General features: G+C 35.9%; 1 protein-coding gene and 1 pseudogene across 1 annotated transcript in view; one reads left to right on the top strand and one right to left on the bottom strand.

The window, feature by feature from the left end:
* DNAI4 (dynein axonemal intermediate chain 4) overlaps positions 1-21,081 on the top strand; it is a 74,130-nt gene that overhangs the window by 50,199 nt on the left and 2,850 nt on the right. Inside the window, 7 exon segments of the mRNA XM_045199382.2 lie at positions 168-254; positions 1,555-1,706; positions 3,622-3,779; positions 4,607-4,728; positions 13,320-13,418; positions 14,037-14,263; positions 16,376-16,532. Coding sequence (XP_045055317.1) covers positions 168-254; positions 1,555-1,706; positions 3,622-3,779; positions 4,607-4,728; positions 13,320-13,418; positions 14,037-14,263; positions 16,376-16,532 — 1,002 coding nt within the window.
* Positions 9,034-11,033, bottom strand: LOC112309102 (rho-related GTP-binding protein RhoG-like; annotated as a pseudogene).

Genomic DNA, 21,081 nt, shown 5'->3' with positions numbered 1-21,081 from the left:
ACTATACTTGATGGGGGGAATGGGGACAACCGTGACTGAATAACAACAAAAAAAGGGGGGAAACTATACTTGAGAACATCTTGTAGATTATTTATATGCATCTTTATACATTTGGAATATTAGTATGTGACACTCTCTTATATTAAATATATTTTTCTGGTTTTCAGGACCTTTTGGCAGTTGGCTATGGTCATTTTGGATTTAAAGAACAAAAAAAAGGATTGGCTTGCTGCTGGTCAATAAAGAATCCCATGGTAACCCAAACAGGAATAAGACCCAGTTGTATTTAATTAATGATGATACAATTATCATAAAATAGATAGTTGTATGTAATAATTAAACAAAGTCAAGACAATTTTTCAAGCAAATAATCACTTGCTTGAAATACAAGCAATTAAATACATAACAATTAAATACATAACAATTAAAATTTATTCTTGTTGATATAAGATAAATTCATTTATAAATTCATTTCTATATATTTATAAATTCATTAATAAATATTTTTTGAGCATCTACTATATGCTGTTAGATCCGATGATCCAAAGTTGAACCATTATTTTTTTATCACTGCTAACTACAAAGAGTGAATTTGCAAATGAAAATCCTTTGAAAATTGTTTCATTTAATACTGGATTGTTTCTTAATATATGAACAACTCCTTATCACCTTCTAAGATAGATTTCTACTATTTTCAAGTGATATAAAAACACATTACTATGACCATTTTATTGCCATAAATTTTTCAAAGAGAGTAACTAAAGATCAGTCTTTTTTTTTTGCTAAACAGTCCTTGTCAATTTGTTAGCTTATAGCTTTATATTTATTTTTAACTCAGAACAGAAATGTAAGGAGAAAAACTTAGAAAAGGATCAGAAGAGCATATAAAAATAGAGTTTTTATAAATATTCCAAGTCTGTTAGGAAGATGGGTTTCTACAGCATGAAAGAAAGGAAGAAGCAATTTTAACCATGTGGGAGGATTGCTGTAAGATTCATCATCGGTAGGTTGTCTTCTTTCCCATGTAGGGTGTTAAAAACAAGAAAGCATTTAGATCAGACATTAAGACAAAACAGGAAAACTTTTGACAGGGTTGTAGAAGAAAGTACCTTAGAGAGTTTTGGAGCTTCTTCTATCTATTGCTTAGAAATTATTAGATAACCCAAATGTCTGAAACAGATACTCAAAGATGGGAATATATGCTAGATAATTTGTTTGGAGTTCATTATTTGTTTCCTTAAGGTAGACCTGTGATGATCATACAAATCCCACTGAAAGACTGCCAAAATATGATAAGTATTGTAAAAGCCCATCCTGCATTTCTTAAAATTACTGAGCTCTGAAGATTCATCAAATCTTCAGAGGAAGAGGAAAGGAGAGGAAAGGAGGCTTCTTTCACCCCTATACTGGCAGTTAGGAAGAGAAGAGTAACCAAATGTAGACTAACTCTTACATCCCCACTGCCACGAGGCTACAGTTCAGCCAGCACCATGCCCCATCTCCCGTGGCCTACCAAACCAAGTTTTAAATGTAATATACTACTGTTTTGTCTAGTGGCCAGAACGTGTTTATCAGAGCCCATATGGAGTTACTGCTGTGGATTTTTCCATCGGAGCACCGAATCTTTTAGCAGTTGGCCATCACAATGGCACCGTTGCAATTTATAATGTGCAGAGCAACAGTAACGTTGCGGTCCTGGACAGCAGGTGAGAGTGCCAGGGTTAGAGAAATGTGTAGCGCATACTTCCTTAGGGAGAGGGAAAAATTGCTTAATGTTATTTGGTTTTGGGTGAAGATATATGTTGTTATTGAGAGCGATGCCATTATTTTTCTAACATTTAATAATTCCTCATACTGTCTCTCCAGCTGAATGCTTTATCCTAATATCTCCTTCATCATCTTCTCTGCCCACCTCACCAACAGACTTCCTTTGGCTTGACAGTTTATACTTACTCTTTTTTAAAAAATATTTTTTCTCAGCTTTATTGAGGTATAAGCAGAAAAATTACATATACTTAGGTTGCACAATGTGATTTTTAAAGGTGCACAATGTGATGATTGAATATATGTATACATTGTGAAGTCATGACCACAGTCAAATGAATTAACACATCCACCACCTCACATAGTCCCTTTGTGTGTGTGTGTGTGATGAGAACACTTACGGTCCACTCTCTGTGCAAACTTCAAGTATACGGTACAGTATCGTTAAGTGTAATCACCATGCTGTCCATTAGATCTCCAGCACTTACTCATCTTATAACCGAAAGTTTGTACTCTTGACTCCTGCGGTGTCACCTCCTGAAGGGAAGATTCCCATTTCTTTCCTTTGTGCATCCTCTACACACATGTCTCACAGCACGTGTATCACAGCACATCTGTACAAAAGTCATTTACATATATATCATCTTCCGGAGGGGGCTGTAAGTAAGCCCTTCGAGGGCAAGGATTAAGTCTTACTTTTTGTATCTAATATCATGTGTACAAATGCTCAGTACATTTGTACACATGATATTAGATAGGAGGGGTGGGGAGAAAATATAGACATCTGTAATTGAACAACAATTAAAAAAAAAACAAAACTATATAGGTAACAGAATGACCGTAAGTGTTTGATTAAGAATGAAGGAATGAAATAAATGTAAACACACAATGCAATATATAGATGATGTATTATAGACTTGTACATTTGAAAATGTATACAATTTTATTAACCAGTGTCACCTCAATAAATTTAATGTTGAAAAAAGAGATACAGAATTTTTAAAAGAAAAAAGGAATGAGTCATACTGAGAAAATAAAAAAGTTAAGGGGAAAAGATACTGAATATGTTGGGTTTTTGTAATAAACCAAATTATCAATGGGGCAATAAAGAGATAGAATATTTATGTTAGTGTTTGAATAAACTTGGTTGAAACTTGATGGAAATAGGCATTAAAGAAGGGGTTCCTAAACTTTGAAATTATTTGCATAGTTTTGTAAGTGCTGGCTTCTCTGGTTATTTCCAGGAAGAGCATCCAAAAGTTTTACCAAATAATTAGTGGTATCTATGATTTTAAAAAGATTCAGAATAATTATTTTGGAAATTTTGCATAAAAATAGTTAAGGGATTCACTATTAGGAACAGAGTGACCCATTAATCTGATAGAAAAAAGTCAATAATCTGACAAATGATTTTAAAATTCACTGAGAAGTGAGTAAAATCAAAACAACTTATCCATTGAAGCTATGAAAAAGATAAAGATCCTTACATATATATTCAGTATGTCTCAAATAAACTAAATTTAGACAACTAGGAAAAAGTAAAAGGGATAGAGTAAATGAAATAACTAGGTTTTGAGAAGGAATAACTTGCTTTTGTATTCGTTATGACAACCAATATAATTAAAGTCAGTAAAAGGGTTTTTTAAGAAATGAGAAAAACAACAGTGAATACTAAGTGTCAAAATAATTATTTTTTCTGTTTTTCAAAATGTTTTAAGTAAAAGTCTAGTTTTGAACAATAAAGGCATCATTCTATGAGTAGGTCATGGTTCTCCAGAGCTATCCTTATCACTTGTACTCCAAGTTTTTAAAACAATATTGTAATGATCCTATCTTTACTACTTTTCCCTGTCTCAGTGAGTCCCCTCAAAAGCATCTGGGGCCCGTGTGGCAGCTACAGTGGATAGAACAAGACCGAGGGACGACAGGCGATGACAAGAGAGAAATACTCGTTTCTATATCCGCAGACGGGAGAATCTCCAAATGGGTTATACGGAAAGGACTGGACTGCCATGGTAAAAAGTACATTAAAGATGTGCTTATTTCAAGTTTTGTTTCTCTTGTTATGCACTGAATTAAAAATTCCTAGTAAACCCTGTGTAAGAGGTAGCAAATGTTGGTTTTGCTAAATAAGAAAAGAAAAGAAAAGTGGTCTTGGTCATTGTTTTTCTAAGCATGTAGTTCTGGTGTTCACTAATTTTAATCAAATCACATGCAAAAGAAGGCAGAGATCATTATTTGCAGATAAGATACATATCTACAATACTTTCTCATGTGGTAAATAAGACACACATTTTTTTCCTTTTTCTTTTACCCTTCTAAAATAATTTTAATAATCAAAGTGGTTTGGGGACGATTTAGAATTTCAGTTGAACTAGTAACACTCTCAAACACTATTATATTTGGATACTTACTTTTCCAGGACAGAAAGCCTTTTCCCCTATTCTCTCCCTGTCTTTTTTCTTTTCTTTTTTCTCTGCCCTGCATCATTTTAAAAATCAGTTCAGAACCTTTGACAGTTGTCCCTATAATTGCCCGGAACTGTGGCACAGATGTCGCAGAAACAACGTACATGTGTGAAGTCACATGGCAGTTGATTTTCTTTCCCTGGTATGTCCATGGTCCACTCACCATCCTACATTCTTCTAACTGCTAAAAACCCCATCCTGGTCCCAGGGAAAACTCTTAAAACCTTCTATTTTCAGAGCCATGAAAAAAACAGATCTAATAGCAATATCACAGTTTCCCCATGAAGAAAATAAAAACCTGTGCACCTCCGTAATTTGAAAACCTTGGGGAACCTCGGAAATGTAATATTATGTATTTTTTTCTTGAAATAAAGATTTGATGCGTCTGAAGCGAACTAGTTCTGGCAGCAACAAAAGAGGAGGGGAAAAGGAAAAGAAGGGTGAAGCTTTGATATCTCGACAGGCTCCTGGAATGTGTTTTGCTTTTCATCCCAAGGTAAATTATTTCAATCTATTACTTGCTATTGCATATATCAACCTCCAATAATTAAAGTGTATTAAGATACAAAGCAAGACAAAATGTTAGCATGTTACAATGATTAACACTATACCTTGTAAATAAAAAAAACAACAAACATAGCTGCCAGCTAGAGGTAGAATGGCACATTCCAGTCATCTTCACTATGCCTTTATCTACGTTCCAGAGGAAGAGTCTCTGTTTCTAGGAACTGTGGCAGGACCCTCTTTATAACTGCACATTTAACTTGAATGCCTCTCCTCGTCGTCCTTGAGTGCTCTGCCGCCCTGTCATACTGATGGAGCCAAATGTGCTATGTAGTCCTCTGTATCCTCCGTGTGGGTGCTGACATATTTCTGGGGATCAGGAAGGCCACCTAAGTTCATGCTTATCAAGACGAGACTCAAATCAAAGCACAGTTCATGAAGTTCTACTTATTCAAGTTATTTTTATCTGGAGATTCGTTGGAGTCAGAAAATCCAGCCATTATGACACACTTCTGAGTAAACATAGCCTTACGTTTTCTGATAATTATACACCAAAACTTGAGCTCCTATTCTGTTCTATCCTATCATCCAAGTGAGATTGAAGTCTTATTGTGCTACCCCTTCCACTCCAAGCTTACTGCTTGTTAATGTAGCTCAGGCATTTATTATGTTTCAGTTTTCTAACACTGCTGTCATATTCTAACTGCCTTCGTTTTTAAATTGCTGTAATCTACGGTACTCTTTACCTCAACTCTTGAACAGTAGTTTTCAATGTGGGCAGGGCAGTGAGTATTTTCCCACCGCAGGACCTTTCACAATGTCTTAACATAAATGTAGTTGTTGCAGCTATAGGAGGTGGGCATGGGGAGGAATGCTATAGATATCTCGTGAGCAGAGTCCAGGGGTGCTGCTAAACATCCTATAATGCATAATACAAGCACCACTGTGGTCTCCCCATCCCCAAACATAGAATTAGCTGGCTTAATAGATCTGGACTGAGAAACCCTAGTCTAGTGTCCTAGAAATGTCCTTGGTGGAAGGAATTCAAGATGATCAGATAGTCTGTAAAGAGAGTTTTACTTCTTCCTTTGTAATTTGGTTACCTTTTCTTTCTTCTTATTGCCTGATTTCACTCCAACACAAGGATGAATGGAAATGGCGAAAACAGACATCTCTGTCTTGTTCTTGATCTTAGGGAGAAAACATTCAGTCTTTTACTATTAAGTATGATTATGTATGATGTAAGCGGAAAGATTTTTCAGGAGGTCCCTTTATATTACTATTTGTTGAGAGTTATTTTTTATCAGGAATGGATGGTATGTTCATATTAAGTGCTTTTTCTGCATCTATTGATATGATTATATAGTTTTTTAAAAGTTTGTTAATATGGTAAATTACATTGGTTGATTTTTACTTATTTATTTTTAATTAAAAGCCAATTCATTTTTTAAAGATTTTATTTATTCATTTCTAGAGAGAGGGGAAGGGGAGAGAAAGACATGGATTGGTTTCCTCTCACACACCTCTAACTGGGGACCTGGCCCACAGCCCAGGCATGTGCCCTGACTGGGAATTGAACTGGTGACCCTTCAATTCACAGGCCAGTGCTCAACCCAGCCAGAGCTAAAAGCCAATTTAAAAGGCTTCAGTACCTAAACAGAAAGTTCCCAGGAGCATAGGTAATAGTCGTGTTTCTAGCTCCTTTCAACCATGAAGCCTTGTGAGTACCCCAGCAGCATCAGTCACAACACCCAAGACTGGACAATAAGTACTTCCATTTGACTGCCTCTGGGAAAGCTCAGGGACTCTACGCAAGGACAAAGGACACACATGCACACAGGCCAGTTGGCTCCTACAGTCCCCATACTTTTACAACAGCAACCTCACTTTCCAAAGGGCCCCTGGGCCTCTGTTGAAGGGGGGCCACTCTCACTCTCTTCCAGTTGACATACTGCTCATGGAGAATCCCTGCCACCCACCCCCCACAGGAAGTCCTAGGGCACAGAGTGGGAAATAGATACAGTACATTGAAATTGAGATGGAAGGCACATGCCAAACAATACTATCCACCCCTGATCCTCCACAGCTTTAGACAGTCAATTGGTGTAGAAATATACACCGACAAAGTAGTGTATGAAGTGGAGGGAACAGTGATGAAGGGAAAACAAAACTAAACGTTGTAGTCCCTGGAGAGGGAAAAGGGAAACCAGAAGAAAAGCAAGAAGAATAGACTTGACATAAACTTTTATCTTCTATCAATTCTTGATTTCTCCTTGACCTCCAGTTTCCAGATTCTCTAAGAGCAGGGTTGTCAGATTTAGCAAATAAAAATACAGGATACTTGCATTAAATTTGAATTTCAGATAAACAGCAAATAGTGTTTTATTGTATGTCCCAAATATTGCATGGTACATTACTTATACTAAAAAATTATTTGTACAAAATTATTTTGTTTTTTTAATTTTAATTAAATTTATAAGAGTAATATTGGTTGATAACATTATATAAGTTTCAGGTATACAGTATCTGCGTACTCCATTGTGTGCTCACCGCCCTCTCCTCTCCTTTTGTCATGAAGAATATTACTGTGTTTTTTTCTGGCAGTCCTATTCAGGAGGTTAGGTTGGCCTGAGGCTACTCTGATCACATCTTAAAGCCACAGCAAGACCTTCACAGAGCAAAGCACAGGCACTTCACCCACCACCGGGGGAAGTAGGGTGGTATGTGATCCTTTTAGCTGCCAAACGCTCAAAAATCCACTACTATTTTGGCAGGATGAGAGAGTATGTACACGGTAGAGTTGTCAACCACTATCTGCCAGGTGCAGAAGTTTTTCTTTCATTTCAAAAAAAGAGGGTAAGAAGTATTACAGCTATGGAGAAGCAGGCCTACTGGGCTGAGGAATCTGACTCATACTGCCCCAGGGCAGGCTGAGCAACTCCAGCTCCCGAGGCCAGAGAGCTAACACACTCCAACTCTCTCAGAGCAACGGAAAGACCTCAAAAGGCTGAACACACACACACACACACACACACACACATCCCAAGATGTACAGGGAAGGGAGGAATAGGAAGAGAGCAAGGTAGCCTTTAGAGTAACTTAAGAGGAATGACAGCAAAGAAGAAGTCTCAGAGGGTCCACAGAACTCCCTCACAATGACTGGCAAGACATTTTGGTTGGTTGGTTGGTTGGTTGGTTGGATGGTTGGTTGGTTTGTTTTATTTAGGGGGTTAACCTTCAGTGGTATTTCCTTAAAATGGAAGGTGAAAAGAGGGGGAAAAAGCCACAGAGAAGCCTCAGAGACAGATTTTCAGAGGGATTATTAATTCCACCTCACCTGGCCCATAGTGCTATCAGAATCACCCAGGAGATCTGACCATCGGATCCCACATCCAACGCACTATTGTGACCAGGTGCCAAACCCAGCTCCTGAGGACGGAAGAAGAACAATAACAAGTCCTTGACTGACATTACTTTCAAAGGCGTGAAGAGGGCCACATTATGCTTTTTTTTCATAGCCTCCTCCATGGGAATTCCTAGTTCCTACTAACCCAGCATCTCTGAAACTGTGTTTCCAGAGATATTAATAGGTGTTGCATAGGACCAAAAAAAATTTCAGGAAATGTTGCATACTTATTAAAAATTATAAATTCCTGCTGGAGAGGAACCTCTTCAGCTTTTACTTATGTAGCTGGTCCCTGGCTTATTTGACCACAGAACCCTTTTAAGGAACATTTATTTCCATCTCACAGAACTTTGGGAAATACTACTTATTCAGTTTTGTGAAAATGTCTCATCTCAAGAATGGGAAATATGTGTCAACATTGGGAACACCTAGGAATCACACATAAGCTGGTTTTTAAAAATTAGTGTATTAGAAAGTTTAAGGCAATGATTTGAAAACTGGAGAGCCTTGTCCTTCTGTGAGGCACTTGCTCAATGGTAACTATAGCCAGGGAAGCTGAGGTTCAATTTACAAGCAGACAGGCAAAAGTCTACAAAAAACAGTACAAGGCTGCTCAGCTTAGTTGTGGCTTGGCCAGGACAGGAAAGAACAGTGCTTGGTGGTGTCTTCTCTTACCACTTTGATGGGACACACACACACACACACACACCCTCCTAAAGGTTCAGACCAAACTGCAAAGCATATACGGACTAGCCTGTCTATCTTCATTCCTCCAAAAGCCCAGTAACCCAGAGCCTGGTTTCCAGGAGAAGAGATAAGTGGCTCTGTTGGCATTGTAAATTGCTGTCAAAGGAATCCCCCCTTATGCTCCGTAGATGCAGTCTTGAAGTATCACCCCGAAAGCTTTAAGAGGACACACTTCTTGGTGTTCTTTTGGGCAGGGTAAAACACAGCCCAGACAGCTTCTGAAAATACTCCATCCTGCATCAGAGCAGAACATTCCAGATACTGCACAGCCCCCACCTGCTTAGCTAGGGAAGTGCCTTGCTGAGGAGTTGTGGGCACTAGGCTCTGTTCCTTCAGCTTCTTCACTGTCTCAAGGTCACTCCTCAAGTCCTCTTGATGCCTACCAGCAGAAGAGGTGCATTGGAGCAGTGATGGGGGGCCTCTGAGTGCCAATTAGACCTCATATTGTCATAAGAGAATGGGTGGCTGATGGAAAAACAGATGATGAAGATATTGGTATGGGGGTAGGAGAGCGTTCCCCATCGATCGTATTCTTGTTGACCAGCCGTGTCCCACAGGTTCAGGCTGATGGTTTGGCCATCCACAGATGTCGGGTGCTACAGTTGTCAAAGGCAGTGGGGATATACTCTTCAGGAAAGGTGTTTGCTATGTAACTGATGAGGAGGCAGGCCTTGCTCACAGTCCCATCTCCAACAACCACGCAGTTGATTGTCTGCAGTCTGCCCTTGGAGTCCACGGACTGCTAGAGGACAGGCTTCAGTGGGTCCTAAAAGCTATCTCTGATATTATGTGCAATCCTATAAGCATGTGCCTAAGTAAATTTTTCCTGCAAAGTGGTTGTTGCCCCGTGTGGTTCAACCGCCATAGGCAGAGCCTCCCGGTGTTCCTCTCCTGGTTGATTTTTGAACATAAACCCCACTTGATGATTTACCCTTATAATATAATGTTGGATTTAAGATGCTAAAATTTTGTTTAGACTTTTAATATCTTTCTTTGTAAGACATATTGGTCTATAGTTTTCCTTTTTTGGTAATATCTTTGTCTGGTTTTGGTATCAAGGTAATCCTGGCCTCACAGAATGAGTTGAAAAATATTCCCCTTTCTTTACTTTTTTGAAGAATTTGCATACAATTAGTATTATTCTTCATTACATGTTAGATAGAATTAATAAACCATTTGGTCCTTGAGTTTTCTTTTGGGAAGATATTTAACTTTTAACTAAAAATTCAAATGTTTAATAGGATAGAGCTATTATATCTATTTCTTCTTGAGTGAGGTAATTGATATATTTCAAGGAATTTATTTTTAAATCAAATTTGTTGAATTTAGTGTCATAATAATGTTCCCTTAGTATTCTTTAATAGCTGTAAAGTATGTACTGATGTCACCTAATTCCTAATGTTAGTAATTTGTGTCTTCTCTCTCTCTCTCTCTCTCTCTTTTTCTGATTAGTCTGGCTAGAAGTTTATAAACTTTTTTAATACCAAAGAACCAGCTTTTGATTTTTCTGATTTTTGTTATGCTTTTTCTGTTTTCTATATCATTGATTTATATTTTGATATTTATTTTTTCATTACTGCTAATTTGGTTTTATATGCTCTTCTTTTCTAGTTTCTTAATGTGGAAGATGAGGTCATTGATTTGTGACCTTTCTTCTACCTCATATAGGCAACTGTGCTATAACTTTTCCCCTAAGTACTGCTTTGGCAGCACCCCACAAACTGATGTTATATTTTCATTTTCATTCCTAATTTCTCCTTTGCTTTCTTCTTTAATCAACAAATTATTTAGAAAAATGTTATTAAATTCTAAATATTTGGGGGTTTCCAAGGATCTTTCTGTTATTGATTTTTTTATTCACTATCATCACCAGAGAGCAAACTTAAAAAAAAAAGAATCCTTTTGAATTTTTTAAGATTTGTTTTAGAACCCAGAATGTTATCTTTACTGGTAAATGATCCCTGTGTACTTGAAAATATATGTATATTCTGCTGTTGTTGGGTGGAATCTTCTATCAATGTCAATCAAGTTAAGTTATTCAAGTAACTTAATGACGGTGTTATTCAAGTTTACCATACCTGGATTATTTTCTGTTTATTTCTTCCATCAATTACTGAGAAAGGTGTATTATGGTCTCTGACCATAATTGTGGATTTTTCTATTTTTTCCTTGTAGTTCTATCAGCTTTTGCTTCATGTATTTTGAAGCTTTATTTTAGGTACATAAATGTTTAGAATTATATTCTCTTGATTAATCAACTCCTTTATCATTATGAAACAGTATTATTTATAACTGACAATATTCTTTATTCTGAAGTCTATACAGTCTGACATTAATGTAGCCACTCCAGCTTTCTTTTAACTAGTGTTTACCACTTTCCATTCTTTTACATTTAACCTATTTGTATCTTTATATTATTTATTTAATTATTTTTAATTGTTTATTTTTAATGCACTTTTCCACTACCATTTATCCCCTCACACCATCTTCCACCTCGACCCACCCCCTCCACCCCCCACAATCACCACACTGTTGTTCGTGTTCATGAGTTCTTTCTTTCTTTTTGTTTCTTTTTTGTATCTTTATATTTAAAGTATGTTTCTAGTAGGCAACATATAACTGGGTTTTGCTTTATTATCCAGTCTTATAATTTCTGCCTTTTAATTGTGATGTTTAGACCACTTACATTTAGTTTGATTATTGATATTATTTGGTCTGAGTCTATTACCCTGCTTGACTATTTTTTTGGTATGTGTGTGGAGTGTAATATGTCTGGCCTCCTTGCCTAGAAGCAGGGTTCTGAAAAGCTGTCTCAGCTACAGAGCTTCTTATACGTTGTGCTGAGACTTCCATTGTAACTGCACTATAGTTTAACTTAACTCTCTGCCCATTCCTATTTCCCCGGTGAAGTTGTTCCTGAGAAAATGCCCCAATATATTTCTTGCATGGACATCTCTGCATCTCAGAGTTTATACCCTGAAGTATTCAACTTCAGGCAGTAATCTCTAGAGAAAAATAACCTACTTCTAAGTGGTGTTGAGATAATCATTATCCATGTACAAATTAGATTTAGGCTTCTACCCTATCATACTTGAAAAAACTTTTAGAAGGAAATTTAGGAGAATATCTCTATGACCTCAAAGTCAGAAGAACTTAAAGCACAAAAAAGTGCCATAAATGTATCCAGCTACATTAAAATGAGAGCTATTATTTACCAAAAGACACTAAAAAATTAAAAGCCGTACACTGGGAAAAGATATTTGTAACATATTTAATAGATAAAGCATATGGAATAGAATACATAAAGAACTTATACAAATGAATATGAAAAAGGTTATTAGTAAAATGGTCAAGAAATATAAACAGAAGAGAACATAAAAATGTGCTCAACGTTGTTAATATTCACATAAATGGCACTCAAAGCCATTAGGTATAATTTTATACCTAAGAGATGGCAAAATTTAAGATATTTAATATAAGCAACTGTTGGAGAGAATGTGGATCGAAGGGAATTTTCATTTACTGCTGAATGTATATCAGTAATACTACTTTGGGGAAAAATTGTACTTTTTGTGTAGCTTAAAACTGCATAGACCCCATGATCTAGTAGTTGCGTCCTTAAGTACTGTTATACATTAGAGCAGTGTGTCTCGAATTTTAATGTACATACAAATTATTTGGAAATCTTGTGAAAATGCAGCTTCTGATGGGGAGAAAAGGCATCCAACTGTAACTGAATAACAATAAAAATTTTTAAAAAAAAATAAAAGAAAAAAAATGCAGCTTCTGATTCAGTAGGTCTGGAGTAAGGCCTGAGATTCTGTAGCTCTAAAATGCTCCCAGGTGATGCTGACCCCATATGTTAGGACATGGGACACTCGCTTGCAGACTTTTTGACTATGACTTCACTACAGGAAATAAATCTAAAATCCCTATTTAATATATACATTTAGAGTTACAGATTTCTGAGACACCATCTAGTTCAATTTCTCATTCCCAGAAAGAATCATTTCTTCAGCCTTATACATATAAATAGTTATGGTTACATCATCTGTCTACTCCTTGACCAGTTCTAATGAGAGAGTACTTAACTATTTCCCTGGACTGCTAGTGCCACTGTCAGATAGCTCTAAGTGTTAAAAAGGTTCTTCCTCATTTTAAGCCAATCTTTGTCCATGAAATTTCTAGGTAGGATGCTAAGTTCTGTCCTTTATGGCAACAAAGAACAAATCTATATTTTCTTTCCCCAGTAGGCCTTCAGGTAGTTTAATTACTGTAAAATCATGATAAAAAAAAGACAATTATCTTTAAGATAGTATTTCTAGTTTTGGTTCTTCAGTTGATTGTAACATCTTGAATGTTCCTATCTTCTATATAACACATTTACTAATATATCAAAATCCAATGCATTTTGATTTTTTGTGTCGTAGGACACAAATATCTACTTGGCTGGCACTGAAGAAGGTCATATCCACAAATGCTCGTGTTCATACAATGAACAATACCTAGATACCTACAGAGGACATAAGGTTAGTTTAATTATAGTAAGGATGGGAAAATTTACCTTGTAATATTTCTGAAACAATAATATCATTGTACATAGTATTTTTAATATGCAATAAATTTATAACTTCAGAGTTAAAAATGCCAACTCACTGCTTTCTTATATGGAAACCACCAGTAACGTGTGGGGCATTTTATTTGGCTTTCAGATATCCTCGATTTCTTTCTGCACATTATGGAAGTCACATTTTTTATTTGTTTCTGAAAGACTTTGCTTATGATGATGTACTAATCCCAAAGTAAAAGAGTCTCTTGCATATACCTACTCTCCATATCTTTTATGATTGTTTCATATGTTCTCTTCATTTCTGTTTTTTCTTAATACTCTTTACATTTTTAAGTAAATGTATATAATATGTATTAATATTTAGTAAGTATTATGTCAACTATATTTTTATATTTCTTTATGGCATAATTTAGAAAAGATTCAATTTATGAGCTTACTCTCAGCCAAAATAATACCCACATAATAATGCATGATGGATAAATCTTCTAGAAATCTTAACATTTTATATTGGTGAAGTTTAAAGTACCTGATATTAAATACTCTTTACCTATGTGTTTGAATTTATTTTTTATTTAAGGGTCCAGTGTATAAAATAGCATGGAATCCATTTTGTCATGATGTATTCTTAAGCTGTTCTGCCGACTGGGGTGTTATTATATGGCAACAGGAAAATCCCAAGCCATTTTTGAGTTTTTATCCAACTACTTATGTTGTTTATGATGTTGCCTGGTCTCCAAAATCATCCTATATATTTGCAGCTGCAAATGAGAGCAGAGTGGAGATTTGGGACCTACGCATCAGCACGTAAGTGTTAGTATTTTTCTTAGGGATATTTCTAGTAGAAGCAGTTCAGACTAAATGATACCTGATAGTTTTGACATTGGTCAGAGCGAACTGTTCAGGGTCGGGCAAAAGTAGATTTACAGTGTGTTCGTATGGAAAATAATATGATAATTAATATATAAGAATATAAGAATAAAATGTTTTGGGCACTCACACTGGTAAACCTACTTTTGCCCAACCCAGTATTTACTTTTAAACAAGTAATAGTTTATACTTGTGAGAGTCCTTTAAGATTAAAGATGTATGCCAAGGTGCCATATTAATATTAAAAATATATGTGACAATATATTTTTGATATGTGACAAATATATTTGAATGACAATAGGTTATATTATTAATCTCCTAAAATGATTACAGGCTGATGAATGATATTATAAACCTCTAATTCTTTTTAGTTGCCTGGTTTATATAAGAATGCAGAGGCAGTTAATTTTTTTTAACTAAAGATTGTTCTACAATAAGATAAAGAAAAGGAACAACATAATTATTTTTTACAAATATACTTATTCTCATACCTTGTTTGAAAACATATCAAAGAGCATGCATATAATTAACATTTTTGAATTAAGATGTTACACAAAAGTTAACAGAGTTAACTTTTGAAGTTAACAGAGTTAAAAGAGTGTCATTTGCACCCACCTATTCTTTTTTTTAACTTTATTTTTATTGCTAACACTATGTCCCCATTTTCCCCCTCGCCCACCTGCACCCAGCCCCCAGCCCCCTCTGTTGTGGCCCTCACCACACTGCTGTGTGTGTCTATGGGTCACACATATATGTTCTTTGGCTAATCCCCTCACCTTCCCCCAGCCAGGCCCCTCCCCCTCCCCTCTGACAGCTGTCAGTCTGTACACCCATTTATTCTTTTTAATATGTAAGTTTATGTAATGCTGCAATGAAGTGTTTAATGATTCCACTTCAGTTGGAAAATGTTAGAGATCTTTATGCCAGTTTTTAGCAGAAGGGGCAGGGGAAAACATTCTTGCTTAAAATAAATGATGTAAAATTCAGTATGTTTATTCTTAATGGCAAACTTTTTTTCCTAGGAGTTAGTAATTTAGTAACTTTAAAATTTTGTATGTCTTGTTCTATAAAACAGTTTGAACCAAAAATCAAGGATTACATCACAAAGCAATTTATTTTTTAGTATGAGATGACATGTATATAGTAGCTACTTAAATGATCCCACCTCTGATTTTAATTTTTCTGATAAAACTTGTAGCTCCTAAGACAGTATTTCTTTGGAAGGAATATTCAAGTTGCTGCTTCTGTTTGTGTTTTAAGGGCATTGATGGATGCTTTGGATGACCAGAGTAGGAAAAATTCTTGCTCAAAATACTCTTATGTTTCAGAGGTTCATTTGAACCAAAACATCCTTTTATTAAAGTAAGTTTATTTTTTAAGGAGTTGTGTTAGGGAAATAAACCAATAAAGAGAGGGAGGAAGGAAAAGATGGGGCGGGGAGAGAGAGAGAGACTGAGAGATTGATATTTATTTTCGGGAATTGGCCCCCATCATCGCGGTGCCCGCCAAGTCCCAAATCCGCACACCAGCCGGCAGTCTGCGTTTTCATCAGGAGTCCGGTCCGTGCTGCAGCGCGGAGTCCAAAGGCAGTCGGGAGGCCGACTTTCCCTCCACTTCGGGAAGCTCAGTCTTTTCTCTTAAGGCCTTCACACCCACATTCTGTAGGGCAATCTGCTGTATTCAAATTCTGCTGATTTAATTGTTAATTACATAAAAAAAAGATACCTTCACGGGAACATGTATATGGTGTTTGGGCAAACAGCTGAGTGCCATCGTCTAACCAAGTTAACACACAAAACTAACCATCGCAGGAATTGAAACTTGTAAGTCCACACCTTAATTGTGAATTGCTTTAATTTGTCTAGTTGAAATGGAAAGTTGGGATGAATAAGGAGTGAGAAACACTTATTTTGATTTTGAAAACACTTAAAGAAGCTTTTGATTTTTGTTACATGAGATCACCAAAAATATATCAAACTTTTCTTAGTCTGTATATATGACGAACAAATTAACAACAACTGAATTTACACCTAAAATATTTCACTACAGTTTGGATCCTCTGATTGTGAATGTCGCCAACCCTGGAATCAAGTTCACAACTGTTCTCTTCGCTAAACAAACAGATTGCCTTCTAGTGGGAGACAGTGATGGACAGGTTGCTGTGTATGAACTAAGAAATATGCCCGCTGCTTCCGATTCTGGCCGGGTAAGACTCAAAAGTCAAAGGTTTATGTAATTTCATTTTGTTTAGTTGCAATTTTGTGTAATGCAAGGGATTTACATTTCTTGTATCTTAAGCGAGGTGCAATGGAAAGAATATAAGGCCCAAGAATGGCTACTGACTAGGTATGGTTTCTAGAATTATATTCTTTCCGCCATACATTCTCTATCTGTAAAATGAGAATAATAATTTTGTTGAGCATAATAATTACAAATGTTATATGGAAGAATTTAAAATTGTGCCCAGTATACACTTAGGGCTTAATAATTATTCAATATAGCTGAAGAAATCATTGTTAAATATTACTGCAAATACTCAAAGACTTTTACAAGAAATAGTATTTTCAGATATTACCCAACATTCCTAAAACAGGCATTTGTTTCTACTGGTTTAGCATTATCTTATTACCTTTCTCTAATCTTCAAATGCCAAAACTTTGTTGTAAAACTTTGAAAAGCAAAGCATTATAAATAGATGTCCATTATTTTTAAGGTGACTTTTCAAGTTTTTCTGTTTCTTACATTTAAATTTCTATATTTCTTTAAAATATTAAAATATTCACAAATTGTTAAGAACAAATAAATACTAAGACTCTAATAAAAGAGTGGGTAATGATTAGAAACTTCATTGACAACAAATGGTAAATTATACTTTAAAATTTAACCTCACTAATAATTAAAGAATTAAAAATGTATTACACTAAATTAAAATGTGATAGCATTCTTACATATCAAATTCACCAAGACTTTCTAAAATGGGATTGCTCAATACCGGCAAACAGAAGCTAGGTCCCCTACTACACTGATGGTTGAAATACAAATTGGCATAACTTCTTTGGAAGCAATTTAGCAATATGAACCAAGACTGTCCACTTCTGGGACTCCATCCTGTAGAAATATCCATAGAAGCAGTCAAAGAAATTAATTATAGCATAATTTGTGATGGGATAAAAAAGAAAAGATGAAAAAAGAAGAAAAAAAACAACTTAAGTATCCAACCAGGGGGAAACGTGGCCAGAGAAGTCAGATGCGTTGATTAGATTTGGGTCACAAGGAGGAGGTGGAGTTTTACTCCAACCATAACCATTTATTTGACTGCAAAATGTTAAATAAATAAATCAATAAATTTAAATTAAAATCACAAATTTGTTAGACAATTAACTATGACAAATTGTCTTACATGCAATGAATAGTTAAAATACCACATTTAAAAAAATCATTAGTGCAAAAATAGTAAAATTATCTGTTTGATTTGCTGCATTATTTCCATATATAATTCTTATTCTTCTGAAGATAAAATTATGTTTTCCTGATAAAGAAACAAGTAAAACATTTTAAGGAGTTTTGGAAATTATTTGCTCAACTGGCTGAAATGCATATTGACTGTGGACATTGAAGGGGATTTTCCTAACTACCTTGGCTGCCAGGCCAAGCCCTGTTTTAGGTTCACTTCTCGGTGTCCTCCGCATGGAGTGGTCTCCCAGCCCATGTCTCTTCAAGTCTAGGTACCTGTTGCTTGCACTCTCCATCTTTTCACGAAGGTCTGCAACCCTGCACCTGTTACTGCATCACTTGATTGATTTCTATTCCTTTATTTACTGTGTAATTAATTCTAAATTACTACAGTGTCTCTGCTTGGTAGGAGTACTGTCTTTACAGATGTTTAAATGATGTCTGTTTGGATTCTACACACCTCCCAGAGCTGTGTTTAATTTGTTGGTACTCTGAAAGACATGCTGACGAGAAGAGAATGTTTATAACAGCCATGTTTCTATGCTGATAAATTGGAAACGACCTAAATGATCTTTAGTGGAGAACTGGATAAATAAAATAAGGCACGTTCACATGAGTGACTACAATACAAAAGTTGAAATGATATTTATTTCAATGTGTTAATATGAGAAATTTTGAATAAATCTTAAAAAACAGTATTAAGTGATAAAAGCAAATTTCAGGAACATAAGTACAATATCTTATGATTTATGTGATGTTATTTAAACAGAAAAATTAAAAGTGTTCTTAGCTGACATATTTATAATTAGTAAATGTATAGATTGGAATGTGGAAGAAAATGTTTCATTTTTGTGTTTGTATTTGAATCAATTAGAGACATCTTTTATTTTGAGCAGCATGCCATGCAAGCAGAAAGAAGGCTAAACTCAGAGAGTCTGAACATTTTTCTTTTTTTTTACTGTTGACACTATTACAGATGTCCCCCATTTCCCCCCAGCCCACCTCCACCCAGCCCCACCCCCAGCCTTCACCACACCATTGTCTGTGTCCATGGGCTATACATATATCTTCTTTGGCTAATCTCTTAAACATTTTGACAAACTAGTGTGTATTTGCTAATGATTTCAATGCTGGTGAGCAAAATTTTCTTTTAACAAATACATTCCATACATTAATAAGTGAATACAGTTTCCTAATACAAATAACTTTTTTTTATGATTTTGGTCATGGTATTTTAAAGGTGAAAGATTATATTTCTGAGAGATTAAACAAACTATTAATCAGTTTTTATTTTACTTATAGCCAAACACAAGCTTAGCTCATATATCTCTTTCTTAGCTTTTCAGAGAATTATAATCCACGGGTTGGCCAAAAAGCCTTCTCAGTACGATGGCTCTAGCAGTGCTCAGCTGACTTCATTCAAAACAATATCGTTAGATTGTATCATGACAGCTGTCATATCAGCATGCATTCAAAAAAGACATCAAAATCAGTGGTATTTTTGTGTAGACATTTTAATATTAAAGATGGAAGAAAATATGCAACATTTTCTGTGTATTATGCATTACTATTTCAAGAAAGGTAAAAACAACTGAAACAGAAAAAAAGATTTATTCAGTGTATGTATTTATCCAGTGTATGATCAGTGCTGTGACTGATCAAATGTGTCAGAAGTGGCTTGCAAAGTTTTTTGGTACTAGTGTCATTTTGACCAAATAATTCTTTGTTGTGGGACTATCTTATCCATTGGAAAATGTTTACCAGCACCCCTGGCCTCTACCCATTTGAAGCCAATAGTGGGAGGTAGTCAACATAATCAAAACATCCAAATCAATAAAGTTATTGGTAAAAATGAAAGATGTGTGTTACATTTTATGGAAAAAATTAAATGGAGTTTTGGCCAACCCAATATAACAGTAATTTGAAGACTCAAACTAATTAATGTCAAACCATTATTTTCTATCAAGATATCTTTTCAATTAACATTATGACCGATAATTTCCCCATTAATTTTAACCAAGAGTGAATCAAACTTTTGAAGAGCTTATGATTTTAATCTATAGGGAAAATGCATATCAAATTTATGGGGAAGGCTGCCTCTGGGAAGTGAATGCTGAGAGAAGACAGGACTGGGGAGGGTAACAAAGGGAACTTCAACTTTATCAGTAAGGTTTTATATCTTTTATTACAGAGTATCCAAGGCAAAGATGGCATTTGTTGATTTGGAGTGGATAGTATTTTACAAAGGCAAAGTGCCAGACAGCACACGCACTAAGTGTGCTGGAGTAGGGTTCACGAGGAAACCCAGGGAGAAAGGGTCAATAGCAGTTTTAGGAGCACAGCTGCCCCTCATCTCTGCATTGCGCATCACGCTTTGTGACCTTGGAGGGCAGGAGAAGGGGAAGGAGAAGGGTCCTTGGGTTGTGGAGGTGTTGAGGGACAAGATTTCTGAAACTCTGGCCCCTCCCTGATATGATCAAAACCCAGAATATTACTGCGCTGTGACATGCAGAACATTGGCTCCAGCCCTAACCCATCAAGTCAGGTTCATGGGCAGGGGTAACATCAGTCTGGTTCCTGGCATGAACAGGGACCTGGGGTTCAAGCCTTGCGATTATAGCAAGCAACGTAGCTAGCTGTCAACAGGATTTACCACCACATTAGCATTTATTGTGTGTCTGAACATGAACTCCTCTCCTGGCAAAATGAGGTTTGGTGCTGGGGGCCTAAGTCTTGCATCACACAGAAGTATGGTTTAAGCTTTTGGCAGAAGCCAGTTTCGATGGGGCATTACACAAAGAAACTCCTTTCTTGGGGGCAGCCTTTAGAGAATTATTCCTGGGTAATATTTCTACTTTTACGTTTCAGTGTACAAAAGTTTGCCATCTTTTTCTATGTACTTTGGGTGTTTTTACCTTTTTACCCCAAAATTAAAGGAAAAATAAAAGGTAAATAAAATCTTCAAAATAGAGTTTTAGAAACATAGAAATATACACACATAATAAATTAATGCTGAGAGACACGGAAGGCAGAATAAACAGACCGTGCTTTCAACAAATATTTACTGAACATGCACTATGGCAGGGTCTATTTTGGGCAATAAGAATAGGACAGTGAACAAAGTACAGTGGTAATCTGTTATATTTGCCCAAGTGAAACTGAACAGAAAGAGATGGGTTTGAGAAGCAGCCTGGCAGGACTTGAAGGATGTCAGGACTTGAAGGATGGCGAAGTGCGACGGAGAATTGTGGTGCAGGCTAAAAGGCAGAAACTGACTTACACGTATTACATGAAATGTTTAT

This window comes from Desmodus rotundus, chromosome 3 (assembly GCF_022682495.2).
Source record: "Desmodus rotundus isolate HL8 chromosome 3, HLdesRot8A.1, whole genome shotgun sequence".
NCBI classification, from domain to species: Eukaryota; Metazoa; Chordata; class Mammalia; order Chiroptera; family Phyllostomidae; genus Desmodus; species Desmodus rotundus.
This window is presented reverse-complemented; position numbering and strand designations above follow the sequence as displayed.